The sequence below is a fragment of the Furipterus horrens genome, unplaced genomic scaffold (assembly GCF_987537825.1).
Source record: "Furipterus horrens unplaced genomic scaffold, mFurHor1.1.pri manual_scaffold_4, whole genome shotgun sequence".
NCBI classification, from domain to species: Eukaryota; Metazoa; Chordata; class Mammalia; order Chiroptera; family Furipteridae; genus Furipterus; species Furipterus horrens.
Window position 1 is genome coordinate 25,782,962 of NW_028327174.1, and position 18,399 is coordinate 25,801,360.

Below are 18,399 nucleotides of genomic sequence, written 5' to 3' on the forward strand. Positions count from 1 at the left end.
TAGTTGGGAGGACATTTTCAGATTGATACTCTTTTTAAAAAAAATCTCTAATTCTTTCAGGTTCCAAGAATTCCCAAAGGGTTTCTCAGGATGTGTTCCTAGAGATTGAGGCAGCAGTTAACTTTTTTCCTGCCCATATTGACAGGCTGTACTTTGATATTATAAGACTTCAGACGTACTCTTCAGCTCTCATTCTATACATGAGTAGAGAACTGATCACTTGTCTAAGGCTATATCAAACCACTACCAGAAATTGCTCATGCGGGAAACTAAGGTGGCAGCCAATGTGCCGCTCAGCGCAAATTGGGTAATGAAGGTGCTATAAGATTATTTTAGGGAGTACAAGTCATTTATTTCAAATGCAGCAAGACCAGGGAGGAGGTGGTGTTAATCTGTAGAGGTATTTGTGCCACAGTGACAGCACAGGTTCAGCAATGACTTCTCCCTGTATCCCAAGGCAGAGGTCCTCATCCTTTTTGGCACCAGGGACAGGTCTCATGGAAGACGATTTCTCCATGGACTAGGGTGTGGGGGAATGAGTTCGGGATGATTAGAGTGCATTACCTTCAAGCTCACCTTCTGCTTGAGGCCCGGTCCTAACAGGCCCAGACCGGTACCAGTTCGTGGCCCGGAGGTTGGGGACCCCTGTAAGTCACCTCACCGCTCTCACCTTTGTCGAGACCAGAACCTCTATAGCCTGTCACTCACTTGCCTTTCCATCTCATAATAATCATCATTGTAGTCCCCAAATCCACTAAATGCAGACAGCTCCCTGGCCTCCACTCCTGCTCCCCGCCTTCAGCTGCGCTCCCTCCTGCTAGAATCTGATCCCCATCTCTGCCTGACGCACCCTGTACTCCTGTCAGTGTGTGCCAACAGCGTGTGCATGAAACATCCCTGTTTTCCCTTGGCCACAAGGGGCCTCCTGTCTCATTTTCCCCTAGCGCTCAGAAAGTGTTTGCCGGGTGAGTTTGTGTCGTGAAGATGAGCTGTCACCTCAGCGCTCTGCGTGGGTGATGATATGAGCCTCTGGACGCTAGGGCACAGGCTCTCGCATGTCAGGAGAGATCATCCGGTGTGAAGAGGTTGTCCGGCATAGTGTTCAGGAGCACAGACTCTGGCGTCAACTGAGATATACCCAAGTAGTCTCCCAGTGTCGTCATCAGCATCTCCTCCTCATAGTGTGGGTCTCCCGTCCGTTCCTCAGGCATAAGCTAGAGTATTTCGGCTATAAAACGTTTGCCTCCACACCACCTGCAAGGCCTGTTCTCTGAGTCAGAAAAGGGTTCTGTTCTGGATGGTTTGGGTCTAAGTAAGGGACTCACAGAGCACACAGGGATCCGGTTTTATAGTATTTAGTCACCAAAGGCCAGGGTTTAAAATACTGAATGTGTCAGTTAGATCATACCAACTGACTTTTAATTTCCCTTTAATCCTGGACATGGGGATGAGAAATCCAGGTTACTGATGTGGCTCCCAGGTGTCCTTCTTCGGCCACCCACTCTGTCTTCCAACATGGCGTCTACAGCGCCTCTGAAGGAAGTTGTAGTAGTAATAATAATACAGCTGTCATTTTTTACAGGTTCAGAGACCAGAAAGGCAAACCATTCAAAGTGACACGGTTATTAAATACTGGAGCTGGGACTCAAACCCAGATCTGAAACCCAAATTTGAGATTCCAAATGCTTTCTGCAATTCATTTTTCTTTCTCTTCAATTCTTAATGCAAGGATTTTTACTTCTTCTCTCCATATTTGAACCTAATGGTAACTTTCCCTGACCCAATATCCCTTTATAATATTTCCTTCATAGTTGCACACTATATTTTTATATTTCAGAAGTGATCCTTAAATAACCCACCTAGACATAACTGCCGAGAGTAAGAAGGCATAAGGGGCAGTTGGGCAAATCATGAAATAATAATTGGAACAAAGTGATGCAATTCAGATTTCTGAGGTCTTGATATCTCCTAATTCTCTCGAACACCCAAATAAAATTTGTTCCTTTACTGAAACCTTTAGATACATTGTTTGAACAAAGGAAACAGGGTCACTTCAAAATGTCCACTATGTGGTAATCCATGCCATTCATCCCGTGGTGTAATTAATGAAAACACCGGTGACAGTCTGCCCATTGTTCCACAGTTGAGCAACAGGAAATGGCAGACTTAATAAGGAGCTGGAGAAGGCTTATGTAATTCCAGAGGGAAGCAGAAACTGCACACAATTTTGACTGATAGCCTCCTACTTGCAGATCTAGGTCCACCTGAGTAGGTTCTATTCCTAATGGACCTGGAGATGTTTGTTTTGACCTTGTTTGATTTGTACTTAATTAAGAGTAGATTTTTTGTTTTCCTTATGGCCAGAAATAGTGTATTGAAAAACTGTTTTAGATCAGTTTTCGCTCACAGTTATAACTTATCTGACAAGGTAGACCTCACTACGGAAAAGGAAATGTCAGGCAGACTTAATTGCTTGGGACAGTTGACAGTAACGTCATGTGGTGGCCCTTGGACTCAGGAGGTGTGGAGTCCAGTCCTGGCTCTGGCAGCACCAGCTGTGTAGACTTAGCCACTCTGGAGTAAAGGGAGGGGGTGGGATCCAATGCTTTCTCGGGATCCTCACTGCTCCACAAGTCTATGTGCTCAGCCCCCTTGGTCAAGGATTGTGAACGCTTGTCCAAGTGAAATGTCAGAGTACAAAGTGTACACACAGGCCTTGCCAGTGAACATGTCATTCAAGTTCATCCGCTAACAATAGTTTATCCCTTTGGTCTGCTCTCCATTTCTGTTTTTATAAATGTACATCTATGTCTGGTAATTTATTTTTGTTATTAAAAAATAAATATTGATGGTAAAATTAGAAACAAAAGTATTCTTTCATTGCACGTGAAAACTGTAAAAATTGCCATTTAAATTCATCTGTTAAGGATTTTGAAAACGTATTGAACACATTGCTCAACATGGTATGTATTTCAGTGAAATGAATTGACATTTGAATTAATGAGCTCTGTAGAAAAGATAGGTGAGGATTAGGAGAAAAAACATGGGTTTAAATTCTGGTTTCATTGCCAGTATTAGCTGTGTGACCCTGGGCACATTTTGTGATCTCTGAATCCCCAGTTCCACATCTCTAGTAGGCGAATGATATTTTCCTTATAGGATCATTGTGAGGATTAAAGATAATATGGTACATAGTATGATGCCTGATACTTAATAGCTAATTAATAGTAGTTGTCACTGCTATACATTATTTTATTACATTAATTAAAATAACTAGGGAATTACTGAATACTACATACTGTGTTCTACCTACCCAGTCACCCTAATATGCTATATATAGGTTACTAAAAGACATAATCCTACTAGTATGAATTTCAGTTTTTATTCTTGGGGCCATGTGGACTGAGATTTGTCAGGGAAGAGTTTCCCTCTTGTCTGATTTATAGATCAAAAGTGTGATATGAGAATAAATGGCAAGACTTTTATTAGCTGTCATAGCAAACTATTATCTTCAGAAACAGGGTAACTTCAACATGTACAGTATGTGGTAACTGATGACATTTAGCTGTGATGGAATTAATGAAAACATCTGCCTGTTGTTTGTCCATTGTGTAAGAGAGGCATCCCAGAGAACATTCTCACAGAGAACTCCCAGGTCCTCTGTAGGAATGGTGATCCGGAGGAGGGCCAGAAAGCCAGCACACACACAGCTGACCTGGAAAAGTTGGTGTTGCAGCCTAGCATACCCTACCTCTCATAATCTGTCTGAATCCCCAAGAGAGGTCAAGTGAAGGTATGGTGGGGAGAGAAGATGGAAGGTGGGCTAGAACATGCCAAATTTATGATTGGTGGCAAGAGGCATTCCACCTAGAGTAGAAGAAACATCTTACAAACAAGGTGCCTCCAATCAGAAGTGAAATTAAAAACGTGGCCATTATGAAGTCAGTTTAAGAACAAGCAAAGAAGGATTCAAGAGGTTGCTAAGAACTCAATTTTGAGGTACCTCTTACCCTATTGTAGTGTACAGTTCAGTGGTTCTTACTATGGTCACACAATTGTGCAAGTAACACCACTGTCTGATTCCAGAACATTTTCATCATCCCCAAAAGAGACCTTGTATAAATGAGCAGTCGCTCTCCATCTCCTGTTCTCCTGTGCCCTGGCAACCACTAACCTTTCAATGTCTAAGGATTGCCTATTTGGGTCATTTCATATAAATGAAATCATATGTGGCCTTTCGTATCTGGCTTCTTTCACTTAGCATGATATTATCAAGGCTCATCCATGTAGCTTGTCAGTATTGCATTCCTTATTATGGTTGAATGATATTCTGTTGTATGAATATACCACAGTTTACTTATCTATTCATCAGTTGATGGATATTTGGGTTGTTTCCACTTTGGGGCTGTTACGAATAATGTTGCCATGAACATTTCCATACAAGTTTTTGTGTGAATATATGTTTCGGTTCTCTTGGGTATTTACTTAGGAGTGAAATTGCTAGGTCATATGGAAACTCCATATTTAGCCTCTGTAGAGACTGCCAAACTGTTTTGCAAAGCACTGCACAATTTTACATTCACATTAGAAGTGCATGAGCGTTCTAACTTCTCCACATCCTCACTGACATCTGTTACTGTCTGTCTGTTTATTTTAGCCATGCTAGTGAGTGTGAAGGAGCATCTCTCTGTGGTTTAGATTTTCCTTTCCCTAATGACTAATGTGCAGAATATCTTTTCATCTACTTATTGGCCATTTGTAGGTCTTCTTTGGAGAAAGGAGCTATATTTGCAACACCATATTTTGCCCTTTAGACAGTAACAATTTATATAGTTATGTTAACTGCTCTCTAACCAGGAGAATTGGTAGTTCTGAGATTCAAAACATGAGAAAGGATGAAGCTTTATGTAAAACATTGAAGCATTTTCCTTTGAATGGGGTCATATAATTGAGAATTTCTTACTTTTGTTTTGGTATTATGAAAAACAAATCTCTAAGCATATTTGACCATTCAGTGGAATTTGTTATAATAATAAAAACTTTCATTTTCATAGCTCTATTTTAGATGACTCTGGTATATTTCCTTTCATTTGTAATTTTCATAACACTACTGTGAAATAGGTTGACAGGTATTATTACACTTTAAAAAAGTAGAAGCTGAGACTCAGTTTGTGATTTTTCTTACAACTAGTAGGATTTAAATTTAAGCCTTCTCTCTTTTTATGGTAATGAGTTATTAGCCATGTCAAGAATTTAGGGTGGGAGTGAGTCTACTTGCTAAAAATCAGTAAAATGCCCATCTTCAAATAGACATTTGAGGCATGACCAAGTCTCTACAGATTGTTACTGACCTCAGAATTCATCCTTTGGATAGCTATAAAATAGGATGAATTGTCATTTTTTCTTTTAGCCCCTCTAGCTAGAAAAACTTACAATAAAAGAGTACAATTGTATATCACTGGATAGTCATTCCATTTTGGAGCACAGAGTATGTCCGTGCAAGGGAGGAGCAAAGCTGGGGCTGGATGCAGAATGTGAGGAGAGGATCAGGTACCACTTGCTTAGCGGGCCTTGGCCCATCATGGCACCCTCCTCCCCATCTTCATATTCCTAAATTGACCTCCTTGGGAAACAGGAATTTAAGTGTAGAATGAGTGCAGAGAAAGTGAACTAGCTACTGAGACCAAATAAAAATTGACCTTGAGATTTAAGGTAAACTGAGAGACATCACATTGAAAGTTGAAAATTACTTCTAAAGAATGGAAAGGTGAGTGACTTTTTATATATGGTCTCCATTAAGTCCCTTGGCAGTCTCCTTTGCTTCTATCATTTTTTGTAAACGTAAGCAACTTAGGGATAGACAGGAAAAGCAGCAGTCTATCAATCATATAGATTTGAATTTTGTTAACTGTGAAATACAATTTACCTGCTCATTTTTCTTTTGACTCATGAAAAATGTATTAAACTTGTTTTTGGCCGTCTTGCACACATCTTCGTTTAAGGTTTTAGAATTTAGAAGATGTACAATATCTATCTGAGGCTCTTATTGCTGTATCATGCATCTTTTCTAACTTAAAACTATAGACCCTTGTAATATGTATCACTACTTTGAAAGGGAGATCACATCAAGCATTTAGACATCTTTACATAGGATGACCCACCTGTCCCAAACCAGCATCAAAACTTATTTTATTAGGAAATTTTATGTAACAAAATTTTAAGCTATGTACTTTTGTTGTAGAAGATCCTTATTAAAGCTCTTCTGTCTGCTTTCAAAATATTTTTTGAAAAAAGTATGTACATGTAGGTACACTTATATTTTTATTTTACCATGTGTGTAACACCAAACAGTGGTAATAGTTACTCATTCTCATGGCTGAATCTATAGACCAAAAACATATGGAAGGACTTGTAGGCAAATAATGATTTCAGTCATTACGTAGTATAAAATGTCTCTGTTGGGAAACTTTGGGATGAGTAATATGACTCTGTTGTAAGATTTCCAGTAGCAGAAATTTAGAACAGAAATAAAACATGTCAGCAAAAAACACAGAAGTAAATTGTCACCTGAGTGATTGTGAAAGCCATGAAGACAGCCAGTGTGACAGAGATGAGTCATAACAATAAGCTCCTCTGCCTTTGCAGCGGAGACAGACTGTGTCTCCTTGGATATTCAAAATATTATCCCTTCTTTCCTGCCCTTATTTATTGCATTTCCTACTTTGCTTTTCCATTCTTCGTGTAGAAGAGGTTTCTAGACATAGTTTCTGTTTCAGTTTACATAAATTTTATAATTTATGGAGCTCTGTTTTTCTGGGGGCTTTTCTAGGTGTTTTGTACATAATATCTCATTACTCCTCACGTCACCCCTATGAGGTAGGTACTATTATTAGCCCCAATTTAAGGGTGAAGAAGCTGAGGCTCAAAGAGGTTGAGTAACTGGTACAAGGTCACAGGTAATCAGGCATATGCAGGACCAAGATTTTGTCCCAGTTCTGTTTGAAACTGCTGTCTTCATCTGCAAACTATGTATACAGTACTTGGTTATAAAGCTAGAATCGTTACTCAGCCTCACGTTAATTCTTTATTGTGTTGCTTCTGTAGAGGCCCTTCCTTTACTGAGAGATGTCCGTTCCTTTCAAAGTGACTCTGAGTCACTCAGCTTGAGCTCAGCAGTGCCTTCAGGTATCTAAATAGGTTATTTGCAGGGTCTGTATAGTCACTTTACACCTGAAGTAAAAAGCTCTGGCTAAACCTCTTGAATATATATTTTTTAATCCTCACCCAAATATTGATTTTAGAAAGGTAGGAAGGGAGAGGAGAGGAGAGAAAGAAATAGAAACATTGATGTGAGAGAGAAATATCAATTGGTTGCCTCCCGTACGTACCCTGCCTGGGGATTGAACCCAAAACCTAGGAATGTGCCCTGACCGGGGATGAAACCCGCAGCCTTTCAATGGGATGGCGCTCCGATTAACTGAGCTACCCGGCCAGGGCTGAATTATCGAGTATATAGGTCAATGAGTTTGAAACAGAATCTTATCCTGCCACTCCAGCTCAGTCAGGATGGGAGCTTCCACAAAACAGGCTCCTCCTGAGGTTAGGGGTGCAAGCTCGGCGTGGACGTTGGTGTCATGGATGGCCACGTCTCATTCGACAGCGGTAAGTATCCAGAGACAGAGGACTGGATTCAGGATAATATTGGTCGTGAGCTGGAAGCCTCTGTAATCCTCAAAGTGGCATGAGAACTGACCAGAATTTTTTTCCTTCCACACTCTGTCAGGCCTTCACCAAGGACGTTCTACTCAGACAATTGCCTGGTTGACCTCCAGCTACCCCTCTTCTCCTGTCTTGTAGTCTGGTTTGCTTAACAGTGCCCTTGAATACAATGTTCACACAAGTTTCACTCATACATAGCTCCTGGATCCTTCGTCCCAAGAGGACCAGCTCCCACTTCCCGGAATCCCCCGCAGGTCTTGTCCCTGTTTGCCTTGCTCTTTTCCAGTGGCTCTGTATCAGCCCCCCTACTTTTCTTTTTAATAAGCTTGGTTGATGCTCAGCTGATCAGCTGGTGGCTCACCTGCCTAGAAGGGATCTTGATTCTCCTTCTTAAAGATCTTAAAAGCTGATTTTTTCCCTTTAAATATTCAATTAATGCTTTAATAACAAAGGTGCTAGGGCAGTTCTGAAAGGATCCCAAATTTGGATTTTTTTCTTAATATTGAGTTATAAGAGTTTTTTTATATTCTGGATATGTCTATTTCAGATATATGTATGTGTTTGTGTATGTATGTGTGTGTGTGTGTGTGTGTGTGTGTGTGTGTGTGTGTATAGTGAATATTTTCTCTTAGTCTGTGGCTGGCCCTATCATTTTCATAATGGTGTCTTTCAAACAGAAATTTTAAGTTTTGATAAAGATCGGCTTAATGTTTTTGTTTTTCTTTTATCATTAGAGTGTTTTGAACCTGTCTTAAAAAAATCCTTGCCCACCTCAAGGTAGCAAAGGTTTTTCTACAGTGTTTTCTTCTAGAAGTTTTAGCATCTATGGTTTTAGGTCTGTGACCCATTTCATGTTAATTTTTGTTCATGGAGTGAGGTGTAGGGTCCCAGGTTTACTTTTTTTCCTGTATAGATATCTATTTATTCCAGCACTAATAGTTGAAAAACTTCCTTCTCTCCGTCAAATTACCTTGGAATCTTTGTTTAAAAAAACCAAGTAACTACATATGTTTAAATCTGCTTCTATACTCTGTTCACTTTTATTGATCTATTGATATGTGTCTGTCTCTGCCAATACTACACTATTCTGATTACTGTAGCTTTATAATAAGTTTTGAAATCAAGTGCTATAAACCTACAAACTATGTGTTTTTTTCAAAAAAATTTTGGCCAGTCTATGTGCTTAGAATCAGCTTATCAAACCCCTATAAAAATGCCTTCTAAAATTTTGATTCTGATTCATATGAATCAATAAATCAATTTGGCAAGAATTGACATCTTAATGGTATTGAATCTTCCAGTTTGTGAACATGGTGTATTTCTCCATTTTTTGAGATCTCATTTAATTTTTCATAGCATGGTTTTATAATATTAGTATACAGTCTTGTACATAGTGTGTTGAATTTTTCCCTATTTCATGTTGCTGGTGCATTCTAAATATTTTTTTTATTCCATTGTTTAGTTGTTCATTGCAAATTCTAGAAATACAAGTGATTTTTGCATATAGACCATATATCTTGCAACCTTGCAAAATTCATGTTAGTTTTGTTAGTTTTTGGTAGATTCCTTACAATTTTCTAAATACACTATCATGTCATCTATAGATAGAGCTCCTTTTATTTATTCCTCTCCAGTTTTTATGCTTTTTATTTCCATTTGTTGGCTGATTGCACTGGTACCATGTTGAGTAGAAGTGATGAAAGTGAACATCCTTGCCTTGTCCTCATCCTAGGGAGAAGAGTGTCTTTCACCCCAACTGTGTTCTTAGCTGTAGGTTTTTCGTAGATGCCCCTGATCAGATTGAGGAGAGTTGTTCTTCGGTTTCTAGTTTGCTGAAGTTATCATAATTAAATTTGTTGAATGCTTTTCTGCATTTGTTGAATTGATTATATGATGTTTAACCTTTATTCTGTTGAAATGACAGATTATTTTGATTTTCAGAAGCTGAAATAGCATGCATCCTTGAGATGGTTAGTATATATTACCCTTTGGTACATTGCTGGACTTGATTTGCTAATATTTTGGATCCATATGTGGCCGTGGATGGACCAGGTGGGCATATAGGCTGTACCATTCATATAGGGTATTTGGAACAACTTTGAGCACATTCTGCAGAAATCTAATGTATTAGTAGAGCCCGCATTTGCACCCACAAATAATCTCACCTCCTTTACCACCTGTCCTTTAAAATGTACTGTCACGAAAACCAACATAGAACATGTAGAACAAGGTTAGAAATATGCGTTTGAGAGTAAGTATTTGATTCCTTGAAGGCAGGGACTTGATCGCATTCGTTACTATCAATGAAAGATTAAATTCATCTGGTGTTGCACAGGCTTATACAGAATGGAAATGTGTTCTCTCCCCCATGCCTGATGCTTCTCGCAGCCACAGAAGTCCTCATGGACCCAGGCTTCTCTAGCATACTGCTCAGCCAAACCAGTGATGTGACCTTAGTTATTCTTGTGGTCTAAGGGGGCTGCATCCACATTCCAGCAACGGCAGTGTGAAGAATGGGGATGAAGACAAGGAAGAGGAGGTGCCAAGGGTGTGTGCCAGCTAACAGCCTGCACAAGAGACTTCCATGGGGTATCATACATCGCACTGACAGGAGCTTAGCCGTGTGGTCACAGCAGAGCAAGGGTTTCAAGGCAAGAGTTGTGGAGTATAGACAGTCATTCTCTGTATTGGAAAATCTACACTCTTTTTGTTTTTTTAACATTTAAGTGGTGTTTCTGGAAGTTCCTGAAACAAAGTTATTTGCCACATTTCTCTTTCTGGGCCTGAGTTTTCTGGAATAGTACAGTTATGTTAACGAAGGAGTGGAAAAGAAAAGTCATAATAATGTACACCGTAAGCTGTGTGGGTGTGAATAGTTTTGGTTCTCATTATTTATATGCCTAGGACTTTGCATGATGCACCCTGTGGTACTCAAAAATGTCTGTTGACTGTGTATATTATATTCCTGCTTCTAGAACCTTTGTGCCCAAAACAGAAATATGAAAGGCAAATAAGGATAAATCCCAAACTGTCAAAATGGTAAGATCCAGAATTGCATTAGAAGCCGACTTCACTGCGTACAGTCACGTCAGATGTGCTAGAGTAAGTCTAAACTGGGGCACGTCGACACTACAAAGATAGAGATTAGGGAGCAGTCTTGCCTCAAGGGAGCAAAGGACACGAGAAGTAGGTATCGCCAGTTTTATTCTTCTTTTCCAGGTCTTAAAGTCTTAACTTGCACCAAATTGAGACTTTCTTGCAGTATTCAGAAAAAATGGGAAAAGACTTAAAGCAGTGATGTTTCCATCATGTAATTTGATGTTCTTTAATTCCAAGCCACGTACCAACTAAAATCTCATGTATCACTAACGGTACACGCTCTTGTAAAAGGATAGTGCTGGACTGAGGAGTCCTGGGTTCTAGTCTTGGTTCTGTCACTCTGAGACCTTGGAGGTCATGCAACCTTAAGGTTACTCCTCTGTGGTTTTATTTCTTTCGTGGACTGTTATGGAATTGACTCTTGAAAGACATATTACAAACATGTATGAACAGCATGTTTGAATGATGTGTTCTCACGTAAGCATGAAACATCATGTGGCTTTGCACAAAGCTCTGGCCGCATTAAACCAGGGCCCCAGCAGGATATAGAAATGTGTAGGGAAGTGAAGGCCATGCAGACAAATACCTTGCTAAGAGGGCTGAAAAAATTGTCTGACTGGGTATAATTTACGGGGAATGCGTTGATAGCTGAGGGCCTTAGGATAAATTAGAGTCTTAGAGGCCAATTCAGAGTTGGGGGTTGGGGGTGGGGCTGGGAATGCCCTGCCAAGTGAAATGGGATAACCGGGGAAGGTTCTGAGTTCTGGAGCAGGCTGTTCAGTGAGCGTGCCGGTTTTTGTGCAGCTTCCGACCGGCTCCTGCGTCTCCCACCATCTCTCAGAAGGTGGGGTATTTCTAGGTGCTGGACTGAATTGCGCTCCACAAACGGCCTGGTGGCTGGCTGTCAGGGACATGATAATTTACTGGCTCACTACCTCCAGAGTGCTGAGTGACTGAACGGGGCTGCAGAAAACCCTCTGAAGGTATAAATGGTTTCCACGTTATTTGGAGTTTCCCATTCAGATGTTTTTTTTTCTTTTTCCCCCTACCCGCACACCTCCCCTCCCACTGGCTGTCTTTTTGTTCCTCAGGCATTTCAAAGCAAGAAGGGAAAAGAAGAACCAACCCAAACATCAAGCCCTAAGTTCTAACACCTCCCTCCTCATCACCTCTCTCCACACGGATACAATCTGAAAATAGAACCGGTTCTTTTTTCTTGGGGTTAGCTTTGGTCTCTTACATGCTGGTTTTGTTTTTGCCTTGATCACACCATCTGCAGAGGCTCTGTGAGACACGTCTGAGTGCCAGCACTTGGCTTGGTTCTGCGTGGGGAAGGGGCGTGCTTCTGGAATAGATGAGAAGAGGGCAGAAGCAGCGTTTGAATGGGGATAGCGATGGGAATCGTGGTGGCTTGACTTTCTTCGCTGATTGGGGAAGGCAAGGGGAGGGAGGGGGTACAGGCGTCCAACATGCTGGAGGTTCCCTCCTCCTATTTTATCCTAACGGGAGGGTCCAAAGAACTTCACCAAGGGAAGACAGAGGTCACAGGAAGGCAGCCCAGAGCCTAAAGTTTCTTTAACTGGGGGAGAGGGTCCACGCAGCGGTTCTTGCAGTTTGCCTCATGGGCATGGACTTGAGCCTTGGTTGGCATTCTGGTCCGGGCAGGGAGAGCCACCCCTTCCCTGTAGTTTTGCCCACCTGCAGCCACCCAGGGAAGAGAGTGAGGCATGAAGAACACATTGGAAGTACCTCTGTGCCATACCGAGTCCCGTGCTAGATGTGTTTGCTTGTGTTACTTCATCCTCACGGCAACCCTGCAGCTCTGGAATTCGTTCCTGTGTTTGCAGATGGAGACCCTGAGATAAGAAGCAGAATTGTTGTGAACCCAGGTGGCAGAGCCAACTCCAAACCCTTGTCTGTCTGTTTCCAGGCCCAGGATTCTTCACGTAGAGGTCGAGATGGAAATCTCAGGGTCTCAGCAAGGTGTAAGTGGCTGACATTCCCAAAACGTAGAGCTGGAGACAGTCATCTCTTAGTCTCCCTCTAAAGACCGGTCCGGGGCCTCAGTTGATAACTCACAGTTTGTTCATGAAGGGTTTTTCATCCCCCAGTGCTTCCCCCGAAGCTAGTGAGCTGCCACCTGACCTGTGGGACTCCGTCCCTCATGCCGAGCATGCTGATCCCCTGACACTTTTGAGAGGACTTCTTTGAACTAGGTTAATGCATTTCACTCTTTTCCTTCCACAGATAGATCTTTCTGTAGAAACACTCTTTAGCTTCATGCAAGAGCGCCAGAAAAGATATGCCAAATACGCGGAGCAGATCCAGAAGGTCAACGAGATGTCCGCCATCCTCCGCCGCATACAGATGGGCATAGACCAGACCGTGCCCCTGATGGAGAGGCTCAACAGCATGCTGCCCGAGACCGAGCGGCTGGAGCCCTTCAGCATGAAACCAGACCGAGAGCTCAGGCTGTAGAGCTGCTTCTCCCCTCCTGCTGAGCGGGTGTCCGGTGGGGACAGAGCCTGGCACCACCAATACCCGAGGACATTTGGAACCGAAGTCCTGTCATGGGGCCGGGGCTCAAAGCTGGCTGCAGGGGAGGTGAAGCAGTCCCGCTGGCCCGAAAGCCTGGCTGTGCCCTACCTTCCTGTTTCCCAGATGCACTTCCCCTTGCAAACTGACCCCAGCTAATTCTCGGTGATACCTCAAGTTGAAACGGTTTTATTAGGAATTCTTTACAGAACTCTGAACTGGGAATTATTTTTATTTTGTTAAGATTTTTTTTTTAATTGAGAGTGTATATTATCTAGTCTAGCTTGTAGAAACTATGGAGAAAAGGGGAGAAATATTTTAAGAAGCTGTGTGTCCTTGATGCCTCCGTGAAGTTTTACTCAAGAGGCTCTCTGGGTAATGGGTTGTAAACATAAAGAACTAATCGAATCCAGGTCTGTGTGTTGTTGCTGTTCTGCCCTGTTTCCACCCTATAGGGCTTTATCTGGGGCGGGCTCTTTCTGCCCTGCTGCAACCCTGGGATCTTTGTGTTGTGCCGGGTTGTGGTGTCCCTCACGTGTCGTCGCCAGCAGACGACGCCCTCTGTACACCCTCATCGGGTCCCTCTCCCCTACTGATAACTAGCTTCCTTGAGGCACAGCGGAGGTTTCTTTTTATTACGTCAATGCTGGCAGGACTCCAATTTTTGTTAACAAGGGTTTAGCCAGCATTTGCTTCCCTGGCCTGGCCAGTGTGTTGTGCGGCCAGGCTTGGACAGGACACGGGAGAGCACTCACTCAGCAGGCATTTACAGAGCCCGTCGGACGTGCCGGGGACACAGAGGTGGCCGCAGGGTCCCTGCCCTGCTTCTCTGGAGACAGTAAACTCAAAATGCTGCTGCAATTCTCTGGGAGTTTAGGAAGGGAAGCAATCTGAGCAACAACAGAAGTACTTCTTTGCACACCATAAATGTTCTAATGGAAGAAAAGACTGAAGAAGCGAAGAAGTGGAATGTAGGAACAGATCCAGGCAGGGAAATTGAGAGCTGGGAATGAAGGGAAGCCCCTTGGGGCCAGGGTGTCATGCAGGTCTCACCTCGCTCCCATTATTCCCCCAAACCTCACAGGTGTGTTTTCGATGTCAAAAACAGCTTTCAGTATAGTTATAAGATTAAAGTTGCTATCACATGGCTTATCATATCTCAGGTAAACTTTATCTGCTTCTTGGATTTTTAAATTTTTTATATCTTGGATTTTAATCAGATACTGTCTTGCAAGGTTCTTAGAACCCAGAATAAAATGTAGGACAGAAACAAATAGCATGAAACAGTATGCAGAGAAACATCAATGGATCAGAATGTAGTCCAGAATGGAATATAGTCAGAATGAACTATATCATGGACTACATTCTGAATGACAGAAGCATGAACAGTTTAAATTAAATGGAAAAAAATTTTTTTAAATTCAAACATAGGAAAAAATATAACAGCTTCTAGGGTTTTCTAAGGACCAAAAAAAAAAAATATATATATATATCAAGATTGTTCATTCCGTCGGAGCTAGGAAGACAAGTTGGAAACCAGAGCCCAGGGGAGAGGCCAAGGGTACCATCCACCTTTTTCCAAGGGCAACCCCCAGCTGCCATGTTTGCCTTCCTGGGCACTGGTGCCTGCCTTTCCCCATTAGTCGGGGGGCGGGGGGCAGACATCAGCCCGAAGAGATAAAGTGGTCTGAGGGAGCCACGGAGGGATTGCGAGCAATGAGCTGCGAGTAGGGAGCTACACCTTTAACCTCGGTTGGGCCACGCTGGCGAAAGTTTGTCTTCATAAGACCTTTTGATGGTCAGGATTGAAGTGGGGCCGTAAACCATTTCTAGAGCAATGCTTAAGCGTTCAAAGCAAGAAAGATGTTCTGTAACTCAGAAACCTATCAGATAGCTATGGTTATTCCGGGAAATGTCACAGAGGAGAAGACGGCAACTTTGAGTAATGTGTATTCCCTCCATTGATATGCAGGATTCCTTTCATGTATTAAATTTCCATATAATTGAGGATCAAGTCCGGACTATATTCTAATCTATTGATCTTTCTTTGCATACTGTTTCATGCTGTTTTCATATTTCAATATATTTCATAATACATTTTAATATCTAATATGGCTGTACTAGATCCCACCTACTCTCATTACTATTTTTTTAACTTCATTTTAAAAATCTTCAAACTGGCAGAAAAGTAAAAACTAATAATACAAAGAATGCTCATATTCCCTTCACCTAGACTGACAGTAAGTGGCATCATGGTCTGTCTTTGAGTTCCTGGCGTATACAGAGCTCTGAACATAAGGACATGCTTGTAGCTTTTGAATAAGGAAGGGCTGGTTGTCTCCAGGGCTATAAAGTGGCTCAGGGCTCAGGTGCCATTCCCTTCACTGCACTTAATACAATTTACATAACAAAACGAATTAAAACATGGCATTAACTTAGATTTGAGTCCTAACCAGGTAGGCTACTTATTACTGGGGAGCAGCAGAAAAGAACAACAGGTGAATTCAATATTTTTTTAAAGAATTCTAGTTAACTAAGTATTTATGGTGTGGGGTGGTTTCGCAGTGGTGTCCACTTGGCTGCCTTGCCCTGTTTCCCAGAATTCCGTTTATGGCAGGCTAGGTTTGGCCACAAGAGGAACGTGCATGAGATTTGTCAATAGAAGGTCACTCGCTGACAGTTGCCATTGGTCAGGCCATGTGGCATCTCATGCCCGTTTCATGGGTCTTGTGGGCAGCAGCAGGGCCCACAGCTTCTCCAGCTCCGAGAACTCTGCCTGCCGCTCTTCCAAGCTGTCGGGCCAGCTTCTCCTTCAGGTCAGCTGTGGCAGGGAATGGAGGCTCAGAGAAGAGGCCAGCGTGGGCTCCGGGGAGACAAGGGTGCTGGTTCTACCTTGTTTGCAGGCTTCAGGCGTACTGGCTCTGCCTTATCCAGCTTCTTGCCCGACTACCACCATGTGACTTCAGGCAAAGAAAGAACAGCTGAACTGGGACTCTTTTTACCAACCCCTGTAATTAATTGCTTAAGGTCCCATATTCTATATCATTCCTAGTGGTTCTTCTCTGATAACTTTGTGTTACCTGCCCTTTTCCCTCAATACTTTACTTTTTCCATTGGATTCTGGGACTCTGAATGATTTGTTGTTTCAAGAGTTATGCTAGATAACTGTTGGGTAATACTCGATGACCTATCTGGCTACTGCAGGGTGTTTCAGAAGGGAGGAGGCCGTTGGAGCTGTGGGAAGAGCCCTGGTTCGGAGTTTCTAGCCTTGATCCCTGGTAAGTCACCTTTCCCTGGATCTCAGTTTCCACCTCCCCACAGCATGAGCTGAGCTGAGCTGGGCTGGGCGGGCTCTCAGGCCCTTCCAGCTCTCAGACTCCCAAGTCTGCAGCTCTGACAGTCTTCAATAATGAGGACCGTCCTTACCTGTTCTGTCTGAGCAATGGCCATAGCTCTTGATCGGATAGTGACTCTGAATTCTGAGTTCCTAAGGGAGAGCTGCTTTCCTTCTTTTTGTTAATCATAAGTTCAGTATCCTGTGGCTCCCTTCTTTTATGAATCTGTTTTGCTTGTCAGTTTATTCATCTCTATTTATGAACACCATCAAACAGGCCCCTATAATGCAGACTCCTTGTTTGACTAGTTGAAGTAGATCTGTAGAAGCTGATCTTCACTCCTTGTATTATGTGTATATAAATTTTCAAAAAATGATTTGTGGGGTTAGAGCACACAATAATGTAGACTTCATGAACACTTATATAGATTTCATGTCTTTGTTTCCCTCAAAGTTTTCTCACTCTTAGTAACTTATATTCTCTGCCAGAGTGAATACTTGACGAAATTGAGTTTTGAGGACTTCATACCGAGATATAGGAGTGCACTCAGGAAGTGAGGTGGGTTTTTCATTTGTTTTTGTTTTTGTATTCTCTAGGTATTTGTTTTTTCCTCTAATGTATGAAAAAGGTAATTATAGGTATTAGAACTATGTCGTTTCCAAGGTTACATAAACCAGTAGCCCCAGGGGACTGACGTGTGCCACTGGTTCTTCTGTGCTGATTTATAGAATTTATTGAGCTTTGGCATTTCCCCTAGCAAGTCCCAAAGCAAAAGCAGGAATCTTCAGAAATTGAGGTTTGTGAGCAAACACTGTATTACATTCTAGATTGAAATTTTTCTTTTCCCAATTTGTTTATACCTCAGCTAAACCCAGATATATATAGTGCCCAGTAGGAAATTACTTAAAATGTTGACACTAGATTGTAGAGTGAAGCAAAAAATTTTCTTCTTGTGGACTTTTTAGGTGTAAGATTTTTCTTAATCATGAGAGAAATAATTTTGCTTTTCTTTCCCCTACCCTGACTTTTGTTCTGGTTAAGAGCTACCTAGTGTCACTCATTTATGACAAAAAACATTTTACTTCCTGCACACACACAAGGCATTCCAATGTCATGGCTACAAAAGGAAAGGGTAACCAGATAAACTAGTCATTTTTCAAACAAACAAATTTTTGTTTTTAGCAACTGCACCTAGTTGGCTCCTAGTGTTACCCGTGTCTCATGTGGTGCGCAGGAGCGTGTGCGTGCACCCATTCCTCTTAGGAATTTGTTGTTCGTCATCAGTGTTACTGTAAGACCTGATGGCATTGATGACTGGTGCCTTTTATTCCATGGTGAGGCGTGATTTATGCTGAGAGCTTTTGTGAACCAAGTACTTCTGATTCAGACCATAGCTGCACTAACCCTCCTACCAGGTTACATTCTGCATTTCCTATAGCATGTCAAACTGGCTCTAGAACCAAAGGAATGAAAATTGCTTTTACATAAATGTAATTTGATGTCTATGCACATAAACTGCAACAATATGATTGACTTGTAGACATCTTCCAAGAAAGTGCTATCATTTTCCAGTTGATTTTGCAACTTTAAAGATCTAACCAGTATAATTTTGCTGTACAGAGATGAGTGGGTCCCACAGAATGCTAGATATAACTTACTTCCTGCTTCCATTTATAGACGTAGAAGAGTAATATTCAGAGAAAAGCACCTA

The 18,399-nt window shown here is 42.0% G+C and overlaps 1 protein-coding gene across 1 annotated transcript in view; it reads left to right on the forward strand.

The window, feature by feature from the left end:
* BORCS5 (BLOC-1 related complex subunit 5) overlaps positions 1-13,485 on the forward strand; it is a 73,368-nt gene extending 59,883 nt beyond the window's left edge. The window contains exon 4 of the mRNA XM_090275453.1: positions 13,066-13,485. Coding sequence (XP_090131579.1) covers positions 13,066-13,296 — 231 coding nt within the window. The 3' untranslated portion in view covers positions 13,297-13,485. The remainder of the gene's footprint in view (positions 1-13,065) is intronic.
* Positions 13,486-18,399: the final 4,914 nt, after the last annotated feature.